Raw genomic sequence first — 22,502 nt, 5'->3', positions numbered from 1 at the left:
AACAGGCAAATGATCCAAGGGAACTGAACCCTGTAACCCTGTTTTCTGAACCGTTTTTCTAAGAAAACCATATTGCTGGCAATGTTTGTTTAAAACAAAAGGAAACATGGAGAATAGCATGTTAGTTCCTTTGGGGAGCTACTGACAAACTAAAAAGAAAGAGAGCAGCATGTTGTCATAGCAACAATGCAATTAAATTACTGTCAGCCATGATATAATTTTCCTGTTTGGAAGCTCAGGAGACGAAAAACTTTCGTCTAGAGCTAAAGTTGACTTTCAGTGGTTGGGTAGTAGTTCTCTTTTGTCCTCGACTGTGTGGATATTCCTAGTTATCCAAAAATTCGTTGTTGTTTTTTTTATTGGGATCTGAGGAAACTTTGAGAGAGACAAACCTAGTTTTGATTGTTTTATAAAGGAGGTAAAAGCATTATCAGTCTGGTCTCTGTAAACCCCAAGCCTCAGGATACTAGCTTATTCTTTAAAATGTGTCATGTGCTATTCAGGTTAGTACATGACAGAAAGAAATACTAACTTGGATGAACCTGAGGTATGCAAACTGCCCTGTTCCATGCGACTTCGATGCCCGTAGAAGTTTCTTTGGAATTGGTCATCTCACAGAGAGTTCCCCCCAGGCCTTCAGTCAGCAGGTTCTGTGTGTCCACCTTTTGGAAGAGGGAGGGTGCAGCCGGGGTTGGTTCTGGGCCACCTGGGGTTGGCTGTGTAGTGCTTTCTAGAATCCCATTCTAGAACGTCCCCAGCTGAAGTGGCAGTTGTTTTCGGTGTAGTGTCAGTGGACGTTTCCAGCCGTAATCATATTCTTTGCTTTTGATGTAGTCTTTTTTTTTTTTTTTTCCTGGATAGATTGCTTGATCTTCTCACTTGTTGCGGGGGAAAACATAAAACAGACACGCGTCTTAAACCAAGCACATTGTTTGAGCGCTCCAGACGGAGAGTGGGGGACCTCTCTTCATTATCTTCACTGTTCTTTATATCTTACACAGAGTGCCAGGGGGTCGGACAGCTTTGTATCTGCCCGGGTCATTCTATTTGTGGACTCGCCACCTCCTCAGTTTCTTTTCTCATCAGATATTTTACTCCCTGTTCTAGGTCATTGACAAAAATGGGGGCGGCAGCAGAAGAGAATCCTGGAGCCACTTTTGTTGAATTTGCCTGCCTTCCTTGAAGCTGCCCTTTTGCTCTCCTGACTTTTTTTCTCCAATCCCCATTTCAGTTCATGGCTTTGTTTGCGTGGTGTCTGCACTCCTCGCTTTTTCATTCAGAATGTGGTGTCCCAATAAAATTAAATGCTTTTGTTGCTCTAGTTCGAATCCACAGAATTCAGATGTAATTAAAGTTAAATGTAATTAAGTGTTTGATCACGACTTGGAGGGGGGGGGAATCAAGTACTGTATTTTCCAGCGTATAAGACGACTGGGCGTATAGAAGATTTTCCTGCGTTAAAAAGTCGTCTTATACGCCGGAACATACGGTAAAACTTATCAAATTGATGCTTGTGGCCACAGTTTTAATTCGGGGGTCATTGTGATGGATGGTCTTTGTATGGAAACTCTGAAAACACTGGCCTTAAACTGAACATTTTCTTTTTTTGAGAATGACCCAAAGCAACAGAGAGGGGTTGTGCATTGAGCTTATTAGGTAGAGTTTAATCACGAGGCTTGAAATATTTTTACTTGTGTATATATGTTCGTGTGTAATAGATGAACTGAGGCAGCAAGAAATAACTGGTTTTCCCAGGGTCCCAGTGAGCGTGTTCGTAGATCCAGGGAGAAGGCGTATGGACTTTCCCATTCTTTTATGGTGCGCTTGCACATTAAAGGTGCTGTAGATATTTCCAGTATTGATGTGTTGAGGGGGTGACAGTCACTGAGCTGTATGCACGATAGACCGATTTTACTTCCTGTGCATCTCCGTGTGGTAGAATTGTGGGTTTGCATTCCTTGGGGTAGGAGCCATGAGGTGTGCTCCTGTGTGGGAGGGGGTCCATAGAGGGGGCAGCGGTGGGGGACAGGGACCAAGCACTAGGAGGACTTGGCTGTCTTTCCGGTTTGGGTTTCACTGACTCTTCTCTGTGGACTGTGTTTACCAGGAGCCTTCACGTAAATGGGTCCAGTCATGCCTCCCAGTAAGAAGCCGGAAAGCTCAGGAATTAGCGTCTCCCGTGGGCTGAGTCAGTGTTACCGGGGCAGCGGCCTCTCCAAGGCCCTTCAGGAAGACGATGACCTCGACTTTTCTCTGCCCGACATCCGATTAGAAGAGGGGGCCATGGAAGATGAGGAGCTGACCAACCTGAACTGGCTGCACGAGAGCAAGAATTTGCTGAAGAGCTTCGGGGAGTCGGTGCTCCGGAGCGTAAGCCCCGTCCAAGACCTGGACGATGACACGCCCCCGTCCCCCGCCCACTCTGACATGCCCTACGATGCCAGGCAGAACCCCAACTGCAAGCCCCCCTACTCCTTTAGCTGCCTCATATTTATGGCCATCGAGGACTCTCCAACCAAGCGCCTGCCAGTAAAGGATATCTACAACTGGATCTTGGAACATTTCCCGTATTTTGCAAATGCACCTACTGGGTGGAAAAACTCAGTGAGACATAATTTGTCGTTGAATAAGTGTTTTAAGAAGGTGGACAAAGAGAGGAGTCAGGTAAGTCTTCGTGTCTGGAACTCGAGTGTTTCCTTTTTCTTTCTAAAATTTTTAGTTTCTCTCCATTAACAAATTGTTAAGGATTGTAAAGTCCCCACACTGAAGTGGCATTTATAAATGGGTGCTTTGATTTCATTCATTTAGTTGTAAACTTCCTCTTCCTTACGCATGTTAATGAAATACTGTTTTTCGTGTTTGTGCTGGCTGGACGTTTTCCCACTGTGGCATCTGAACATAATCACAAAACGGTGGTGTGCACTCCGCCTGCCTTTCCCTCAATGTGGACGGGTCAGTTTGGGTTTACAGTACAAAGGGGCAGCCATTAACCATGAGGTGTAGGAATATATTTTTTGAGGACAATTGCCAGAAAGGGCTAGAGAAAAATGGCATCGATTTTCTTTCTGAATTTGAACTTGGAGAAGGGCAGTCTCTCTGGGACCCTGGAACACATGGACAGTAATGGACATTGGGAGGTGTCATACTTGAGCATATTATGCACCAAACAAAGACAGACATGAATTGCCCAGGTGACTTCTTGTTTTGTTTAGCTGATTCTCACCAGAGGATATTTTTAGAGAGAGTGGAGGGGGGGGGGGGGGGAGAGACAGAGAGGGAGGGAGAGGGAGAGAAACATCTATGTGTCTCTCACATCGATTGGCTGCCTCCCACACGCGGGGCCGGGGATCGAGCCTGCAATCAAGGTGTGCCCTTGACCAGAATTGAACCCGAGACCCTTCAGTCCAAGGGCTGATGCTCTATCCACTGAACCAAACCGGATAGGGCCCAGGTGACTTTTGAAATCTGGTGTTTACCTAAGTGTTTGGCAACTTTGGAACTCCCCGGAATAGGAAAAACTAGCGCAGGGTGAAGTTCCCACTGGAGACTGGCTTAAAAAAAGGTTGAAGTTTGATTTTAAAGCTTTTGAGCTTCGTGGTCCACGAGAAGGAAACAGCTTTACTGATCTGCTTTGCCTTTCTCATAATGATATAGCAGGTACGAGAGAAAGCAGGCCAGCTGTGAGAGCTGGAACAGAAAGCGGTGCTCTGCCTTGGCATTCTGGAAGGTAACGCTGCCACCGTTAAAATGAGTGGCCAGAAAGCGCTCTCTCCACAGTGACCATGAAACTGTGTTTTCCAGCTTTGTTTTTCATGAATAGTGCTGATGGTCTGCATTCCCCTGTTTGAAGTTCAGGTTCAGGCACAGGACCGCTATTGTGTGGGGTCAGCCGCTGCTGGGCAAGGCTGGGGCCTTCGCTTTCTTTCTCTCCAGAAACACGTTGCTGTTTCCATTAGAGTCTTGAGCCTGAGAAAATTCCACTTGTCATGGGCGTGGTGATTACGGAGGAGGAGGTGGTGGAGCCATTTTTCTCCTTGTTCAAGGCGGGGAGTGGGCGGCGTGCAGGTGTGAGGAGGGGCGGTGCCTGGGAAGGGGCAGATGCGGACACTGGGAGCTGTGCCTGTGGTCCCTGGGGCAGGCGATGCCTCAGTGCCGTGTTCTCGTGTGAGCATTCCTGTGTTCTGGGCCCGTCCTTCGCCAGGGCCTTATTTTTACACACCTGTAACTACCTGTAAAGTTGTCGGGTGCTGCCGTTGTCCCCAGGTGTCCATGGTGTCCACTTCTCTTCCTCCTCCCCTCCCCATCTCAGGGTGGGCATTTGGAGACCAACCTCTAAACTTGGCTCTGTTGAGTGGCTTTTTGTTTTTTTATTAATTTCAGAGAGGAAGGGAGAGGGAGGGAGAGAGAGAAACATCAATGATTGAGAGAGAACCATTGATTGGCTTCGCTGCCTCTGCACTCCCCCTGCTGGGGATTGAGCCTGCAACCTGGGCACATGCCCTTGACGGGAATCGAACCTGGGACCCTTCAGTCCGCAGGCCGACGCTCTATCCACTGAGCCAAACCGGCTAGGGCACTCTGTTGAGTGTTTTAAGACCATTCTTTGAACTTAGAGAAAATTCGCTGCTTTCCTGTAAAGAGCCACGTCTGGTATTAAAAGCTCCCGCGTAGGTGGGTCCCGGTGATGAGAAAGGGAAAGTCCTAGAAAGCAATTTCAGGGTAGAATGTGGAGAAGAAAGTGGTATTCAGTCCCCCAAAGCCACATGTCACTGTTTAGGTTGGGAACGGGGCTTTTAGTTTGGTGAGAAACGATTGTGCAAGTTGCCACGTGCCCGGGTCTCCCTGTTTACAGTCCTGCTGGTAATTCAGCGAACACACTGCAGTGTTCACGGAGCTGCTCCCGAGTGTGCAGCGCCTGCCTGGGTGCTTCTCCGGCCGCGGGGGTGGCAGGCGGGTGTAGGACGGTCTGTCCCGGAGAACCCTCTCCCCGATGCACCTCCAGGGGTGACAGTCGTTCTTCTGAATAAATGCAGCTATCGCCTGTTGAACGGGAATGGCTTGAAGGACCGAAGATTGTGAATCTTATGAAATGTTGAGTTCTGGCTTCCTAGCCACACTGCTGACCTGCACTGACATGTTTCTGATCAGATGCCATCAGTTTTGCCTTGAGAGTTTGTTCCCAGGGTTTGTGGTGCTCTGAGAACAAAACAAGGAGTATGGGTTTTCTTTCCCCTTTTCTCCTCTTTTCTGGGGTTGCCCTGGGGGCAGCTGGGGGCCACTCCGGGATGCCTAGCCTGCCAGGGACATCCTGTCCTCTGGTGAGCTGAGCAAAGCGGGAGGCATTCCCCTTGACACTTTGCCCAGTGAATCCTCCTTCGTCTCTCCAGGTAAACTTGTTTTTTCCCCAAGGGATTTTACTTGGCGGCAGCTCCCACACCGGGGTTCGGCTGCAGCACTGTGGCAGTGACTCAGTGCACCCGAATATTGGTGGGGGAAATAAGGTAGGCAAAGGGGAGCATGGAAGCCTTGCACGTTGTATTCACAGACTTAGGCATTGCGCTTTTTCAAAAATTTAAAAGGTTTTAAACTTGTCATAACTGCAAGAACACAGAATGCCGTGTGATCCTTGTCCCTGAGGGTTGGAACGTGTACCCTTCCGGACAAGTGTGTCGCTGGGACCTTGGCACTCAGGAACGGACCAGACTGCATCAGAATCACCCATGGCTCTTACAATCCATGGCCGTCTCTCAGCCCCTCCCTGGAGATTGCGATTCAGTGGGGGTGAGGTGGGTTGGGGAAACTCGGGGTCCCAGTAAGCTGTTTTCACGCGTGTTTCTGACTTGTAGCCAGATTTGAGAATCCCTCAACTAGAAGCTTTTGGGTTCTTTCCAGGGCTGAGATTCCATCAAGAACATATTCTCATGAACAAGCAAGTCAGGGAGAATAAATGGTTTTGCTTCTGTTTTACCTCTGTCTCTCCCTTTTTCTGATTTTATCTCTTGAAGGAACTTAAGAGAGTTTTATTTTTATTTTTTAACCATGGAATTGAGGACCTTTGCCTGAATCGATCAAGGTAGAGTTTCAGAGTTGGAGGTTAAGTCTCATACCTCCTTAAAAAAGACCTTAGTTAGGACTATAAGATTAGCAAGTACTACCCCCTCTGACTACTTATAAGTGAGAGGAAAGGGCAGTTATTTATTTTATCAACTGAATAATAAATGGTTCAGGTATGTGTGTTTTTCTCTGTGCTTTTTCTCAACTTCCCTCTTGCCACTTTAACAAACATACACACACATTGCTCTCTGAAAGGCTGTGCAAACTGCCCAGCCAGTGTGGCTCCATGGTTGAGCGTTGACCTATGAACCAGGACAGGCATGTCAAACTCACGATCTGCCAGCTGTGTTTGACATGCTTGAACCATGGTTCGATTCCCGGTCAGGGTACATCCCCAGGTTGCAGGCTCCATCCCCAATGTGCGACATGCAGGAGGCAGCCAATCAGTGATTCTCTCTCATCATTGATATTTCTCTATCTCCCTTTCTTCCTGCAATCAATAAAGATACATTTTCTTTTGAAAGAGAAAGACTGTGCGGTCTGGTGTTGATGAGCAAATTCCTAAAACTCAGGGTAATGTTGGATGGTGGGACATGCAAAAACGGGATGAGGTGTGTAAGAGTGGTCTCTGGGGCAAGTGATGATCCTGTTTCTTCCATGAGCTGGTTCTTCTGGGTCCAAGGTCCTCATTGATGTATCTATCCAGTCTCTCCCCACATTAACGGTTCAGAAAATGCTGCATTCTCTTGGGCCGGGCTTTGTGGTACCTGGGTGAGTATGAGATGCTTCTTCGTTGATGTACTGCCTGCATATCTGACCAGCAAGAAACTGTTCTCAGCACCCCCTCTGGTGAGCTGAAGAGGCTTTGGGATTTCCCTTTGAAATCACTTTAGCTGCAGGATAATTCTCTGCAGTAAATAACATAGGAAGTTGGCACACTGACCTCCTATTTGAAAGTCATGAGTTTTGCCTCTTTCACAAATAGTGACGGGTTCTTTGGATTATTCTATACTCTCTCGCGGAGCCCTTGGTCATCTTAATGTTCTTCTTAAACTTTGGCAAGGTGATGGCAGGTTTTAGATTTTACAGAAAATTCCACGGCCTTCCCAATGGACATTTTTTTTTTTTGTACTTGACACAGAAGATATGTATATTTGAAAGCCTAATGTAGTATTTGTTTTGATGATACTGTGCTTTTTAGGCAGGCAGGCAGGCCTTTTGTTTTTACAGATTTTGGTTTCAGGCACCCTTAAAGTGTTTTATTCTTATTCCCACCCTTGTCATTTTTAACTTACTTGCTGCCTCCCAATGAGTACATCTCACTGTCCCTGTAACGATTGACCCCTTGCCTACATTTGTTTCCACACCAACTCCAAGTTTCTCGACTGTAGGGGTTTACTTAGGTTGTTCCTGTGGAATGCCTCCATATTAGTAGGCCTTCAGGATCTCATTACTTCCAGTTTTGGGGACTTCGAGCACCCTCTGCGTATTATTCAGTAGAATAATTTGGTGATGTCCAAGGTTCAAATAAAAAGTGAGATCTGGTTCTTGCCTTTTAGGAGCTTACATTCCAGGGAAACAGGAGACATGATACAAAATAAAAAGCATAAACCACCACACGTACAGGAAGCAGATCAGTAAGTGATGGGTGTCATTTGAGGTTAGTCAGGGAAGCTTCCCTTCCCCAAAGAGGGCCATTTGCAGCTGAGATGAAAGACAGCAAGGAGCAGGTTTTGAATATTCCTTTTGGGGGAGCACATGAGTAAATTGTTAACAAAGATTTCTTCTGCTGTGGGAATGAGCTCAAGATCAGGAATGGACTAGTCAGGATGAAATTTGACTGTTGTAGAAAAATCTACATAATAGTGAGTTAAACATACAAGTGCATCGCTCTGGCACATAAAGGAGGTCTTGGTCGACAGAGACCCACCATGTTCCATCTGTCATTCTGCCCAGCTGTTCTTCATTCCCTGCTGGTTTCCATTCTCAGGCCTTCTCACGGTCCAAGATGGCATCAGCCAGTTTGTTCCCATTAAAGGAAGCAAGAAAGAGAACGCAGGAAAAGACACACACACATACACACAAAAAAGGTTTTATTTTATTTTTATTTCTTGCAGTTGTAAGGAGTTTTTCCAGAAACCCCACACTCTGCGCTTATCTCTTGGGCTAGAGTTTGGTCACATGACTCCTCTTAGCTTCAAGGAAGTCTGGGAAAGGTAGTCTTCTAACTGGGCCCATAGCAATCCCAGATACAATGTTGGTTCTGTTACTGAGCATGCATGGGCTTTTCTGCCACAGAGGTTTAGGTACTTCAGAGATGGATGTTGCTGGACCCAAGGGATGTGCTGGAACAGAATCAGAGAACAGGGAAGGTGAGAGAGATGTGGCCTGGGATGTTATGTAAATAATGAGTATGCGGAGTTGGTGGAGGAACTAAGATAGGAAGGGGAGAACTTTAAATTGCTCTAGTAACTTAACTAAAGCAGACCCATTTTTTTTAAAAACATTTCAGTTAAGGTTTTGCCTCAAGATATTTTGGTTAAATTGCATTTAAAAATCTTCAAAAGCAATAGCTTGATAGAGGTGATGATGTATTCTGTGCCAAGTATGATAAGAAGAAAAGCAAGGAAATATATGGTTGAAGATAGAGAGTGGTGTAAAGTTGTTCTTTTAATAAGAACCTGGTGGTTTGCTGTATGAGATTACACAGCTCCAGGAACAGAATGAAGTCTTGGGCGGGGGCGGGGGAGGAGAGTGCTTCGGGCACGCTTGTTTGAGTACCTTTGCTTGTGAACCAGCAGGAGACCAGTAAATAGGGCAGAGTGACTGTGCTGTCCTCAGGGGGCGGGGCTCTCCAGTTACCCTCCTTCTTTCCTTTTCTCCTGCTGGTGTGTAGGGCTCCCCTCTGGGCCTGGTGGGGTCGAGTTGAGTTCAGTGTTGCCTTCCATTCATTGGAGCTCTGTGAAGTGCCTCCCAGAAGGCTGTGTGACTGAAGGTCCTCCTCTAGGGACAGGGCCGACAGGTGATTTAACGCGTGTCATTAGGCAGAAAACAGTCGGCCAGCAGCACGCTTGTACGTACTTTGTATTTAGAAGGATGGGAGAGGCCAGGTCACGGGCGCGCTGACTGCAGTCATGGCTGTCGGGGAGGGGAGGAACACCCAGAGTCCCCCGGAACCAGAGCACAGGCAGTGTGGCAGGACTGGGGTGCGGAGCCACACCCAGTGCTCCTGGAATACTTCACGGAATGCTGAGTTCCTTCCAGAATCTTCCATAGATGCAGTTATGTAAACTAAGAACCTCTGTTCATAGCCATGATTCTGAGAGACCCTGCAGAAGCCTTAGTTTTGCAAAGTAAAAATTAGACTCTGCACATACAGAACGAAGTAGCTGCAATCGTTTTGGAAGCGTTTTCAGCAGTGGTTCATCCTGGCCACACACGTTTGCGGAATGCTGGGCTGGGGATGCAGTTTTGACCTGTGACAGTTCCCTGCCTGTTCCCCTATCCATGGGTGGGCGAGAGGAGGCACATGTACAACAGTAGATTCATATATGTATCAGATAGTGGTGATGCATGAATGAAGAAAGTAAAACAAGGTAATGTACTAGAGAGGGGTGGGGCTAGGGAGTGGGGGGAGGTTCCCCAGAGGAGGTGACTGGCTATGTCTTTAATGACGAAAGGGATGAAGCCATGCAAAGACCTTGGTCAGAGGAAACAGCAAGTGCAAAGGCCCTGAGGTGGCAATAGCTTGAAATGCCCAAGAACCTGTAGGAAGTGAATTACAGAGAGGAGAATGAGACGTTTAAAGGAACATAAGGGAAAAACATCTGTTTTGGGGCTTGTTTCAGTGGTAGGTTAGAGGTGATGGAAATGATACTGGTTTTGACCAGGATTGGGGTTTGCAGATGAAGGTATGTGGGTAAAAGTGGATTGGGAAGTGGGGTGGAGGTTAGAGAAAATGTTCCCTTTTGACCATGGTAAATTTGAGATGGTTTTTGAACATTTTAAGTGGCACTTTCAAGTTGGAAGTTTAATATGTGAGTTTCAAGCTCAATAGACAAGTCTGGGGTGCATTGTGCTCAGTGGGTAAAAACTAAAAAGTATTCTGGATTAAGCCTCCATCAGAAAAGAGGTGAAATCAAACTTCTATTTCAGTTCTTTTACATTTCCACTAGTGTTTGACTAGGGAATTCATTTTGGGGTATTTTAACATGGCAAATGAAAACAAAAGAGGTTTATGTTTAGAGGAAGAGATTCAGAATCATTGAAAAAATAACTTACCTGTAGTTATTGTAGTTCTGCCCGTAGTGTTTTGCAAACAGAAGAGAACAGACCTTTGCTTTTGGTAATGAGGGTGTAACTTCTAAAAGTGCTCAGGGCCAGCAGCATAGCATCTCCGATATGATGAGAGAAATGCACTCCAGGAAACATCCCGGTTAGCAAAGCCCCCTGCCTAACCCACGACTTCTGCGAGTTCCCTGCCATCTGGTCCCTGGCTGGAGAGAGGAATTTTTCTTGTATATGCGTCTCCATGGCAACAAGCTTGCAGTTGATATGGAAAGTAAGCAGTTGCCTTAGCAACGGAGTTGCTGATGTGGTGGCTTCCCTGCTTTCAGGGAATGGATGAGCTGACCAAACTAGTTTAGATGCATCACGTAGGGCGCCGTGATGTAGGGCTGCACACGCTGGCCCTGCCTGTGTAAGATCAGCCCTGCTTTCAAAGAGATCGCAGGCCCTCCCTTTCCCCCGAAGGCAGGGCTTACAGAGGTAATAAATCAGACAAAAGCAGCTGCTGTCAGTTGAAATAGATTACAAGAGGGATCTCCTGGTGGAATTTATTTAGTTTCAGGACATATTTGGTTGCGAGGAAAAGAAAGCCCCTCACGTGGGCATAAGGAAAAGAGTGCTTGTCCCAAGCACATGATAATCAGTCCCAGGGACCAGTGGTGAGGAGCAAAGCACGCCGCGGGTCCACGGTGATTGGGGTTGCTGCCTCCATCCATCCCTCTGCGGCCGCATGGATGCTCATCCCTGCCCTTCTCTGGGAACCTGGTCCAGACTCCTCTTTGCAGCCTGGCTTCCCCTGTGTGGCTCCTAATTTCTGCTACCTCACGCCCTTGGCCTGCTGTGATGGAGTGTTGGTGCCACCCCCTGCAATGCGATGACTCCAGTGCCCAGCGACGTTGACCTCACCATTTGTCGTAGTTACAGACACACCGACTTCTGGATTAGATGTTCAGCCCTGGTCACCCAGGGGCAGGGTCCCCGGGATCAAGACAGCTCGGAGGACTGTCCCTTCGTCTGGGATGGGGCTTGGGCTGGAAACATGCCTGCCCTGAAATGTTTCCTGGAAAGCCTTTGGTCTTTCAACCACATTTTTTCATGATGAAAATAAAAATGAGAAGGAACTTCGGAGCGTTTCTCTTTGTGTCCCCGCAGGACATCTCTCGCAGGTGGCAGAGATGAGGGTACCAGAGGACTCTGGACTGTCCTGAGCCCCTTTCCTCCTTCTTGATAGTCTCTGTGATGACTTCATCTTCCTTGCATTTCGTATCCATAAATTTGGGGCTGCTGGTTCCCAAACTAGCAAAGTTTTTCTTCGGTGGCTACTTCTTCCTGCAAGCTGCCCTCAAATTGCCTGTAATCATAGGGTTGAGTGATCACCAAAAATTATGACCTCTAGCCCCCTGTTGTAGACCGGCATAGATGCCAGCTATCCAGTACAAGCTGTCCTGGTTTTCAAGATCAAGGAATTGGGTAATGGTCCTGTTAACCACTATGTACCAGCCCGGGTCACTGCATTGAGATCTTTGACATGGGGAAAATGTAATTACTCTATGCTGGGAACTGGAGATAGACAGAGATTACAGAACTCTGGCTGGAGTAGTTGGGGCAAAGATAAAAGGAGACCAGGCAGGTCAGAGGACCGTTGTGAGATTCCTTACTTAAGGATCTGTCTTGATTAAGTCTACATTCATTATCTCTGGTTCTTTGACTTGTTTTAAAGGTTTTTCTCCCCATCCTCTTCACGCCTGTGCAGTGCCTGGAACTTACACATAACTCATTCATTCACGCAGCAGGTGTTGATCGCATGCTTATAATCAGACTTTGTGCTAGGCAGCAGGAAAACAAGGATGATTCCAGCCTAGTGGAAGAGAGAGGCTTAAGTACACATGCAGCATGACTTAGAATACCTATATGCAAGGTGCTGTGGGAGGGGAGAGGTGACTGACTCCTGGTTTTGTATGAGTTGATTGGCAGGGCATCTGTTGCACAGAGAGGGTTAATAGAGAAAGCTGGGGAGGTGCGCAGTGGGCTGAAGTTGATGTTAGGGAATCTGGGTTCTAGAGCTAACCTGGTCACCAACCAGCTCTGTGACCTTGGGCAAGTTCCTGGATCTCTCGGAGCCTTAGATTTCTTCACTCAGTTCAGTAAACTTTCTGTGTGGGCCCATTGTGTTTATTCACTGAGTTTGTTCAGTCGTTAATCTGTACGCTGAGTTAGCCTAGAGTTGGCCTAGATTCACGGTCCCCAAACTCCTGACCACGGAGATATTATCCTCCTCACTCCGTGCTTTTGTCAGACACATAGGATGACCACCAGGTCCAGGTCCAGGTCCAGATCAGCATCAGACAGCCGATGGGCCGAGAGCATTTCTTCCCGGAGCACAGGACTGGATGCGGCAGCTTACACAGCAGTGTTGTGCATAAATGTGTGATTCGCAAAAGGCTTTGGGCAGGACGGGGAAGGAAGACCCATCCTCTCAACGCTTAACTCTACAGAAGACCCTTTCCATCGGGGAACCACGGGACTGTGTTGGGAGTGACCTGTGCTGTGATTAAAACTATGAACCAGGCCGGTGTGGCTCCGTGGTTGAGCAGCAACCCAGGAACCAACAGGTCATGGGTTTGATTCCCAGTCAGGGCACATGCCCGGGTTGTGGGCTTGATCCTCAGTAGGAGGCAGGCAGGAGGCAGCTTATCAATTAACGTTTCTTTCTCATCAATGTTTCTATCTCTCTATCCCTCTCCCGTCCTCTCTCTTTAAAAACCAATGAAAACAACAAAAAAAGAAAAAAATATCAATGAAAACATATTTTTAAAAAACTCAAACTATGAAGTCGGATAGGTAGGGACTCACTAGCTGTGCCTCCATTGGATCTTGGGGCTCCCTGGGGCCCCCTGGGTCTCTCGTTCTCACCTGTGTCCTGTAGTCAGCAGTTGGGACCCAGCTCTTCTGAGCACTCTCCCAGTGCTCACGGACCCCGGGTTTAGAGACCAGCAGCGCTAAGTAAGTATCCTATCCCTGGGGGAAGGGGAGTCTAGGTGTGTGCTGGCCGTGCGGGCACCGTTGGCACACGCGTGTACCTGGCCGGATTGCTTAGGCAAGGCCTGTCCACCTTGGGCTATTGGTTTCTTTCTCTCCGTACATTTCTCTGGACCATGTTGTCCCTTTACCAGAAAGCATTTAATACATTTCCAGCCAAGTGGGGGCTATGAAGGGCGTGTGCAATTTTCCTCATATTTCCTCCCCAGGTTCCTCCCACAGGCAGGCCACACCTGGGCTTTCTCTTCACTTTTGCTCCTCTGTCCCCGCCATTCCAGACAAGCCTGCCGTCTGTGCAGACTTGATTTATTGCCAGATGGTTATTTTCTTAGCCGTGGTTGAGTTTTATGACATGTAACCCTAGTTGGTCTGTTTTTTTCTCTGTGCACACGGTTTGGTTGGCACACTCGGCACCGTCTGTTTACCCCGGTGCGGAGGTGTGCAGCTTAGGTGAGTGTTCACGCCTGTCACCTGGCCACGGCTGCTTGAGGTATCGGTTACCCTCGGCGAGTCAGAAGACAGCCAGGGAGGTTTTCAGATAAATCTGTTCAGAGATGGCAGTTTATTCACGCAGTGTCAGTGTTGGATTCCTCATGGCGCCCTGTGTTCGCCTGTCTAAGCATGCGCTGAGGTTGAATTGTGTCTCCCAAAAAGATGCGGAAGTCCCAACTCTCGGCACCTGTGGATGTGGCCTTATTCGGAAATAGGGTCTTTGTAGACATGATCAGGTTGTGATGAAGGTATACAGGACCGGGCGCTTAGATTCAGCGTAGTCAGTGTCCTTACAGGAGAGACACAAACACGCTTACGGGAAGGACGCTGTGGGCAGGTGGAGGCAGAGGTTTGAGGGACGGTGGACAAGCCAAGAAGCTCCAGGACTCCTGGCGGCACGGAGCTGGGAGAGGGCGTGGAACTCCTGCTCTTTCAGAACTTCCAGAGGGAACCGACCCTGCGGACATCTGGAATTTGGACTTCCAGCCAGAACTGTGAGAGAATCAGTGTCCATTGTTTGAAGCCATCGTTTTTTGGCACTTTTTTTACCGGAACCCTAGGACCCTGTTACAGCAACAGAACGGAGTAGCAATGAGTTTCTGCCTCCACGAAAGACTTCAGGATAAAGTCCGACCAAAAGGACTTGGGATGTGCAGGGGGACTGTGTCCTTCTGCCGAGCAGGGGCCTGAGCTCAGCCCGGACAGGCGCTGTGGCCGCACGGGGGTGGGGCTGGTTATGGACAAGGATCCTGCACCCTCGCCTCCCAAGGTTAGACCTTTACCACTCCTAACACCCCTGTTCCAGCCCATGAGAAACCTGAACAAGTTAGGGGGCAAATGGCTGGTTTTCCTCTTCAGTTTTCTAAAAAATATATATATTTTTATTGATTTCAGAAAGGAAGGGAGAGGGAGAGGGAGATAGAAACATCAATGATGAGAGAGAATCCTTGATCGGCTGCCTCTTGCACGCCCCCTACTGGCGATCGAATCCACAGCCCCGGGCATGTGCGCTGACCAGGAATCGAACTGTGACCTCCTGGTTCATAGGTTGATGCTCAACCACTGAGCCACACTGGCCGGGCTCCTCTTCAGTTGTTGATGGTGAATGAGACCATGGATCTTGATGACAAAATGGGGAGATTTTTAAGGGTTTTGGTTGTATATTTGCTACACCAGTTGCAGGCGGGGAGCACAGTGGCACAAACCCGTGGGGGTCATTATTCTGGGACCGTAGCTAACTTGTCATGCACTCGAACTTTCTTTTCTTTATTGGAAATGATGTGTAATAAGTCCCAGGATGCTCTTTTTCTTCCTTTCTCTCACCTCCCCTCTTCTCTAAATCAGTGGTTCTCAACCTTGCCGAGGGTCTTAGGCAACCCTGAGACCATCTGGTCTAAGGGTTGTCTAAGCATGCGCTGTGGTTGAATTGTGCCTCCCAAAAAGATGTGGAAGTCCCAACTCTTGGCACCTGTGGATGTGGCCTTATTCGGAAATAGGGTCTTTGTAGACATGATCAAGTTGTGATGAAGGTATACAGGACCGGGCGCTTAGATTCAGCGTAGTCAGTGTCCTTACAGGAGAGACACAAACACGCTTACGGGAAGGACGCTGTGGGAAGGTGGAGGCAGAGGTTTGAGGGATGGTGGACAAGCCCCACAGGTTGAGAACCGCTGCTGTAGAGCCTAAGACCATCGGAAAACACAGATATTTACATTACGATTCATAACAGTAGCAAAATTACAGTTATGAAGTAGCAACGAAAATAATTTTATGGCTGGGGGTCACCACAACATGAGGAACTGTATTCAAGGGTTGCGGCATTAGAAAGGTTGAGAACCACTGCTCTAAATGAAGGCATTTTATCAAAGGCTCTTCTCATTGCTTCTCTTAGGAGAAGGTGTATGGGTGATGGAGCAGGAGGAAGGCTTAGCTTCTTAGGTTTATTTGAAAATCCTCTTTTAAACTCAGGACATTCATCTCACCTTCTCAAAACCCACCGTATTTTCTGGAAGGCGCTCTTCCAGACAGAATTGCCTCTCTTGGCTCACGCTCCCTGCTTCGAGTGTGAGGTGTTTACGGGCCTGTCTCAGTCATCTCCCTCGTCCTTCACCATCCGGGGCTGCGTCGTCCCCCAGGCCTCTGTCTCAGCGGCCCACTCACTTGCCATTCGTACCCACAGCAGGGTCTTCGATGCATTGAACCTGCAGGTGGTTCTTACCGCCTAGAGCCCTGATCGGCAAACTGCGGCTCACGAGCCACATGCAGCTCTTTGGCCCCTTGAGTGTGGCTCTTCCACAACATACCACGGCCTGGGCGAGTCTATTTTGAAGAAGTGGCGTTAGAAGAAGTGTAAGTTTAAAAAATGTGGCTCTCCAAAGAAATTTCAATCGTACTGTTGATATTTGGCTCTGTGGACTAATGAGTTTGCCGACCACTGGCCTAGAGATCAGTTTGAATTGGCACAACTAGGTGCCCTACCTGCCCAACATTTCTACCCTGAGCTGATCTAAACCTTGGCCCTGGAGGGACTCTTGTTTGGAATAACGCGTGCTTAAGCTTTTGATGGAAACCTGAAATCCTGAGACTCAGTCTGCACAACTGCGAGTGCTCACGTCACATGTGCTCTTGGTACAGAAGCGGACGGGCTGGCTGGGTCCCTTTAGAATTATTAATGCCTCGGCTGTTCCGTTCCCAGGGACTCGGTGTTTGTACGACCTCGGTTTTTCTAAGCATCTGAGGGCACTTTTGTCGAGTGTCTTCCATTTGTCTGTTATGACAGCGTTTCATGTCTGAGCAGCGGCCGTGCCCTTTCGCTGGGCTGCTGTTCGCGGAGGAGGACTGCCGGCCGCCCCCGAAAGCCGAGGTCAGTCTGGGCTGGCCGTGGGCGGCCAGGCTGCTCCCTGGGTTCAAGGTGATTCTCGCCCCCAGAGTCCTCACCCTCCTTAATTGGCCCCAGGAGGCCAAACGTAAATAAGTAAATGCAGCTCCCTGCACGCCAGTCCTCTGGATTGCGGAGGGATGAATTGCTGTTACGCTTAGCAGCCAGAAAGAGAACTTTCCGGAGATACTGCCTAGGGACGCTGTCATCTCACCGGTTCTGAAGCTCTGAGCTTCTTTTCTTTCGTCAGGGACCCCCCTGTCCCAAAAACTGCTCAGGGCAGGGATTCTGGCGAGGAACTGGACTAAATGTAAGTCTGGGCTGTGCCTTGTAGCTGGCCATCTCTCCGTCTGCGAGGACTTTGGGGGAACCTGGGGGCGGTGCCGCTCAGGACACCTCTGGGAATGGCGGGGACTTCAGGGCGTTTCCGGAGATTTGGGTCATCCGCGTGGATTCAGTTACTTTGGAACTTCCTTGTGCCATTTTTATTTTCTGTAATACTGTGTATATTATTTTGCTAGGCTTTTCCCCCCTAGAATAAAGGCACATCCAATAATAAGAATTCTCTGGTATCCAATACAAAATGATAGTGTTGTCAGTTTGAAGAAAAAGCAAATTGTCTGCTGTGTGGGTTGGGATTTCCTCTTTAAAAAAAAAAAAAAAGCAGCTTAGAGAAAATCCCTGAACATAGTCTCCTGATTGAAAAATATATTAGTGGATTTCACGGCTTTATCATTTTCTTAAAGTGACAGGGTTTTGTTTTGTTTTTTTAATACTTTTAAAACATTGTGTGTATATATATTTGCTACTCAAACATATGGCTGGAAACATTCCCAGTGCAAAATTTGTTATGGTTTACAAAACTGAAAAAAGTCTTTATTTCATAACATTGTCTAGTTGGAAGAAACCTTATTATTTCTTAGGTCTCACCCTGTGCCAAGGGCCCAAGGGCAGGGGTCCCCTGTGTAGCCATGACCAGCCGGGTCATTTCTTTGAGACCCCCATGATGGGCTTGCTGACATCACGTGCTGACACCTGCAGACCACCCTCTGAATGCGAATTTCCCTTCCTGCGCATCAAGTGAACGCTCCCAGCCATCCCACCTAGCCTGCCGGCCAATGCATCAGTTTCAACAGCTTTATCTCTGTAGCACGTGTGTGTGTGTGTGTGTGTGTGTGTGTGTGTGTGTGTGTGTGTGTAATCATTTGGATTGTTTGTGTACTTTGCCCTTGTTTTATAAAAATCAAAAATTGAAGAGGTTAATAGAGTTAGGAAGAGCGTAATTCTCCTAAACACACCCATTGAGAAAGAACTGGGAATCTTTGGGCATATCTCGTGGGCCTTGATTGGGTAACTGGGGAGTCTGGGTCCTGGAGGGAAAGAGGAAAATTAAAGGGCGTGTGTGAAAGGCCGCGGAGGAGCTGTGGAATCAGAAAGGGTAGGTCTGTTTAGGGATTTCATAATCGTCCTGTCCTTGTTTTTTTAATTTTAATTTTTATTTTAAGCCCTCTGAGAAGGAACACGCCTTTATGCTTGTGAGGTGTGTGTTGTAACATACACGTTTTTTTACTTTTCTGCATTTTACTTGCAAACCCATTTTGAGGAAAGCACCACAGATGGGAAAAGGGTTGTTACGGGAACCCAGCAGATCTGTAAGTTTCCCCACTGCTGCTGTCCTGCCCACTGGAACTTCCCCGATAAAAGTTTCTCAGCATCCTTGAGGTCAGCCCCGAGTCACCCTGATCCCCCTCCCAGTGCCTCCGATGTCCAGCTTCCCTGGATGTTCTCGTTCTGGGTCACCTGACTTTGGACTCTGCTTTGTGGATGCGCCTGGCATCAGAGGGCAGTCTCGGGCCAGCACGCTGCGGCCCCGGAGCCAGCCTGAGAGCTCTGTTTTTGATGTCTGAAATCCATCCTGCTTCATCCTGTCTTCCCCCTCAAAGGCTTTGCCGTCGTCTGTTAGGCATCTCAGTGTTGGTTATCCTGCTTCTCACCTGACCCGCCACCTTCCCGTCTTTAATGATGCCTCTTCCAAGAGGGCTTCCTTCAGCCCTCCTGCTGGGCTCCACCAGGGCCCTCCCTCCCCAGCGCTGAGCCAGGTGCACCTAGACGTCCATTTGTTCCTTGTTTACCATCTGTGTCCTCCAAACGGAGGACAGTCCCTTGCACAGGAAGCTCCTAAAGTTCTGCTGAATGGGTGAGTGGCACCCCCATCCTCCGGTTCCCTTGGTGCTGAACCTGGCACTTGGCTTTGATTCCTTCTGTCCTTGGTCATCTGTCTACTGAGAACCCAGAAAGAGCAGAGCCCAGCACCTGGCCCTCTGGACCTCGCCCAGCCCTTTCCACACTTTGCCTGAGGCCCCACCCTCCATCGGTGAGTTGATGGTGCAGCTTTTCCTGTCTCCAGGTTCTGTCCCCTGTGGCTCAAGTATTGTCACCACCGGATCCTCTGCTCACGTGTCCTTGTCCTTCTTGGTTGCTGCCACCCATGGAAGTAAGTTCCCATCGCCCTGACTTTCTGGACCCTTCAGAGTCTTCGCCCATTTGACTCTCAATTTTACATTGTTCTGCCCACACGCCCACCTCCGGAGACAGGCAGGTCCTTGTCTGTTTTACAAAAACCCGCAGGCATGGTCCTCTGCTCGTGCTGTCTTCACCTCGGCCCCTCTTCCTTCTCCCTTCCGTCTGCCCCAACCCAGTTCTTTCCTAAGGGCTCGGTTTTGAAAGCCCATCTCCTTAGTGCAGTGGTTCTCAACCTTTCTAATGCCAAAACCCTGATCTTAGGTGACGCTGCTAGCAGTTCTCAACCTGTTTTAGGGGGCCCTGACTCAGGTTGAGAACTGCTGCTGTAGAGCCTAAGACCATCGGAAAACACAGATATTTACATTACGATTCATAACAGTAGCAAAATCACAGTTATGAAGTAGCAACGAAAGTAATTTTATGGTTGGGGGTCACCACAACATGAGGAACTGTATTAAAGGGCCGCGGCATTAGAAAGGTTGAGAACCACTGCCTTAGTGGAATCTGTTCTTCTCTCGCCCTTGGCATGGCTAGTCTGTCTGAGGAGTTGATAACAGTCTGCCATCTCGTGAAATGCAGAGCAGCACAGGTGATTTCGGGAGCATGGAGGTTGGAATCACAGAGACCTAGGTCTGAATGCTTCTCCCGCCGTTGGCTAGCTGTGCGTCCTTCAGCAAGATCATGGCTGTTACTAAGCTTCATGTTCTCAGCTGTGATGTGAGAAGAAGAATGTGTTCCTCTCATGGATGTTTAAAGACCAAATGATAGGATGAGGGTACAACTCCTGGGATATCGAGAACACTCAGTAAATACTGCTGCACTGGTGGTCATTGTCCCTCTGTTGGTGCTGTGGTCTGAGTCATGTCCCCCTAAAACTTGTATGTTGAAGTTCTAACCCCAGTGTGATTGTATTTGGAGATACAGTTTTTAGGAGGTAATTCAGGTTTAAGTGAGGTCATAAGCATGTGGTTCTAACCAGTAGGATTGGTTGCTTTATAAGAGGAAGAAGAGACGAAGATCTCTCTCTCCCTTCACACTGGCCCACTACGGACAGGCCCTGCGAGGATGCAGTGCGATGGTGGCCGTCTCTAAGCCAGGAAGAGAGGCCTCACCAGGAACCCACCTGACCCGGAAGCATTTTGATCTGGACCCGTGAGAAATAAATGTCTGCTATTGAAGCCACCCAGGCTATGGTATTTTGAGGAAACAGCTTGAGCTGACTAATACAGTTGGCTTTCCCTCTAATGAGATAACGATTTGTTGAGCTGACGTTAATTGAGCGCTTATTATGCATCAGGCAGTTTCTCATTTAACCTCACACGTCTAATCTCTCCGAGCTCATGACCACCTAGGCAGATTGGTTAAGTAGTTTGCTGAGGGTCCCATGGTCTACCAGCACCAGGATGAGACCGGCTACTGCACGTGTGGCCTTCGTGAGGCGGTGCCTCCTGGAGGTGTGCAGTGTGTGCCCTGTGACCCTTCGTGGTGACCCTGACGGGAGGCCGCGTCTCTGACTCCAGATGATGAGTTCCTTGATGTCGAGCAGTGCCTTATATTTTATCTCCAGGGGCACTTAGGAAATGCTACGTGCACAGGAAGCAATTAAACAATAAATTTCAGTTGGCTAATTTTTCCCCAACAGATCTACTTGTAGGGAAAAGAGTGAGATTTTCGCCTTAACCAGTTTGGCTCAGTGCATAGAGCATCGGCCTGCGGACTGAAGGGTCCCGGGTTCGATTCTGGTTAAGGGCATGTACCTTGGTTGGGGCTCGATCCCCAGTAGAGGGCCTGCAGGAGGCAGCTGATCGATGTTTCTCTCTCATTGATGTTTCTAACTCTATCCCTCTCCCTTCCTCTCTGTAAAATCAATAAAAAATATATGTATTTTTTTAAAAAGTGAGATTTTCCTCCTACCCCAGGTCCCCCGTGTGTGCCCTGAGCAGTTTGCTGTCAGTGCAGGCATTCGAGTGCTGAGGGGGAGAGCCCACTGTGAACTTGCTGAGCCAAAGAGAGGAAGGGAGGATCAAGTCTTCAGTGGCTGATAGTAAACCTTTGTTAAGTCGGAACCCTCTGTTCTTTCATTCTCTCCGTGAGAAGATGAGTGTGAGAATGGCTCTCATGGATGCGACTTTGCACATTGGTTCTGAAAGTGGTTCTCGTCTTGTTTTCTTCCTCCTTTGTTTTCTTCTCCCTCTTGTCTGAACTAAATTCAAGAGATCGGAAGGAAGGTCCACCAACTCTCTCTTTCTCTCCCTCTTTTTTTTTTTTTTGCCTTAGTCTTTATTATTCAGAAATAAACGTGCTTCATTCCTCAGGATCCAGATGGCTTTGCTAGTAATTTAATGAATCCCTCTCTTCTCAAAAGTTGATGAGTTTGGGCTTCTGAAAAGATGAGCCACATGAAGTCTAATAGGTTCAGAGTCTTGGGGTTATAGCTTGTAGACTTCCAGGACCCTGTGCACAGACAATGACATACAGTCCTTATCAGCACGTTTATAATCTATACCCCACTTCCCTTTAATAAGGATTACATAGACATATGACATGTTACAAGAAGGCTGTTAAAGTAAAATTCAAATATGGACAAACGCTTCAGAGCAGTAGTGGGGAACCTTTTTTCTGTCAAAGGCCATTTGGAATATTTATGACATCATTCACGGGCCATACAAAATGATCACCTTAAAAATTAGCCTGCTGTATTTGGTCAGACATTTAATTCACTCACCCCTAATGCCTTGGCAGGGCCAGACGTTCCCCACCCCTGCTGTAGAGAGAGAGAGAGAGAAAGCCAATATTTCAAATTTTTAGGCTGATGTATTTGCTGTGGTTGAGTGACCTGATAGCCAAGGTGAAAATGGAAACTGAGCAGATTACATAATTCTGCTTCTCTGGTAAAATGCCAATTCCAGAGGGAGTCCTAATTCTCAGGTGCTAGTTTCTCAAAAGAATAATGCGTTGCGGGCTCTTTCTCCCAGGGATAGAAAACCACGTAATTTACAACAGGTACCGGAACCCTCGCTGTAGTGTAAGAAAGTGATCAGGGTTTTTGCTCATGCTGTTAGTTATGACCCTACTCTTTGCTCCTGGATACCTCCTGTAAATCCTTTAGACTTTGAAAGGAGTCACCTCCTCCAAGAAGTCTTCCATGCTGCTCTCTGTCCAGGCTGGGCTGAGTCCCTCTCCTCAGTGGAACCGTAATACTGTGGGTATATCTTTATCTCTCCACCTT

At 48.0% G+C, this 22,502-nt stretch overlaps 1 protein-coding gene across 6 annotated transcripts in view; it reads left to right on the top strand.

Moving 5' to 3' along the window:
- FOXN3 (forkhead box N3) overlaps positions 1–22,502 on the top strand; it is a 362,669-nt gene that overhangs the window by 154,759 nt on the left and 185,408 nt on the right. For all 6 annotated transcript variants that reach the window (XM_079769192.1, XM_079769193.1, XM_079769194.1 and 3 more), the window contains one exon: positions 2,108–2,664. In XM_079769192.1, the coding sequence (XP_079625318.1) occupies positions 2,122–2,664 (543 nt within the window). In that variant the 5' untranslated portion in view covers positions 2,108–2,121. The remainder of the gene's footprint in view (positions 1–2,107; positions 2,665–22,502) is intronic.

This window comes from Cnephaeus nilssonii (genome assembly GCF_951640355.1).
Source record: "Cnephaeus nilssonii genome assembly, chromosome: 4".
In the NCBI taxonomy this organism is placed as follows: domain Eukaryota; kingdom Metazoa; phylum Chordata; class Mammalia; order Chiroptera; family Vespertilionidae; genus Cnephaeus; species Cnephaeus nilssonii.
This window is presented reverse-complemented; position numbering and strand designations above follow the sequence as displayed.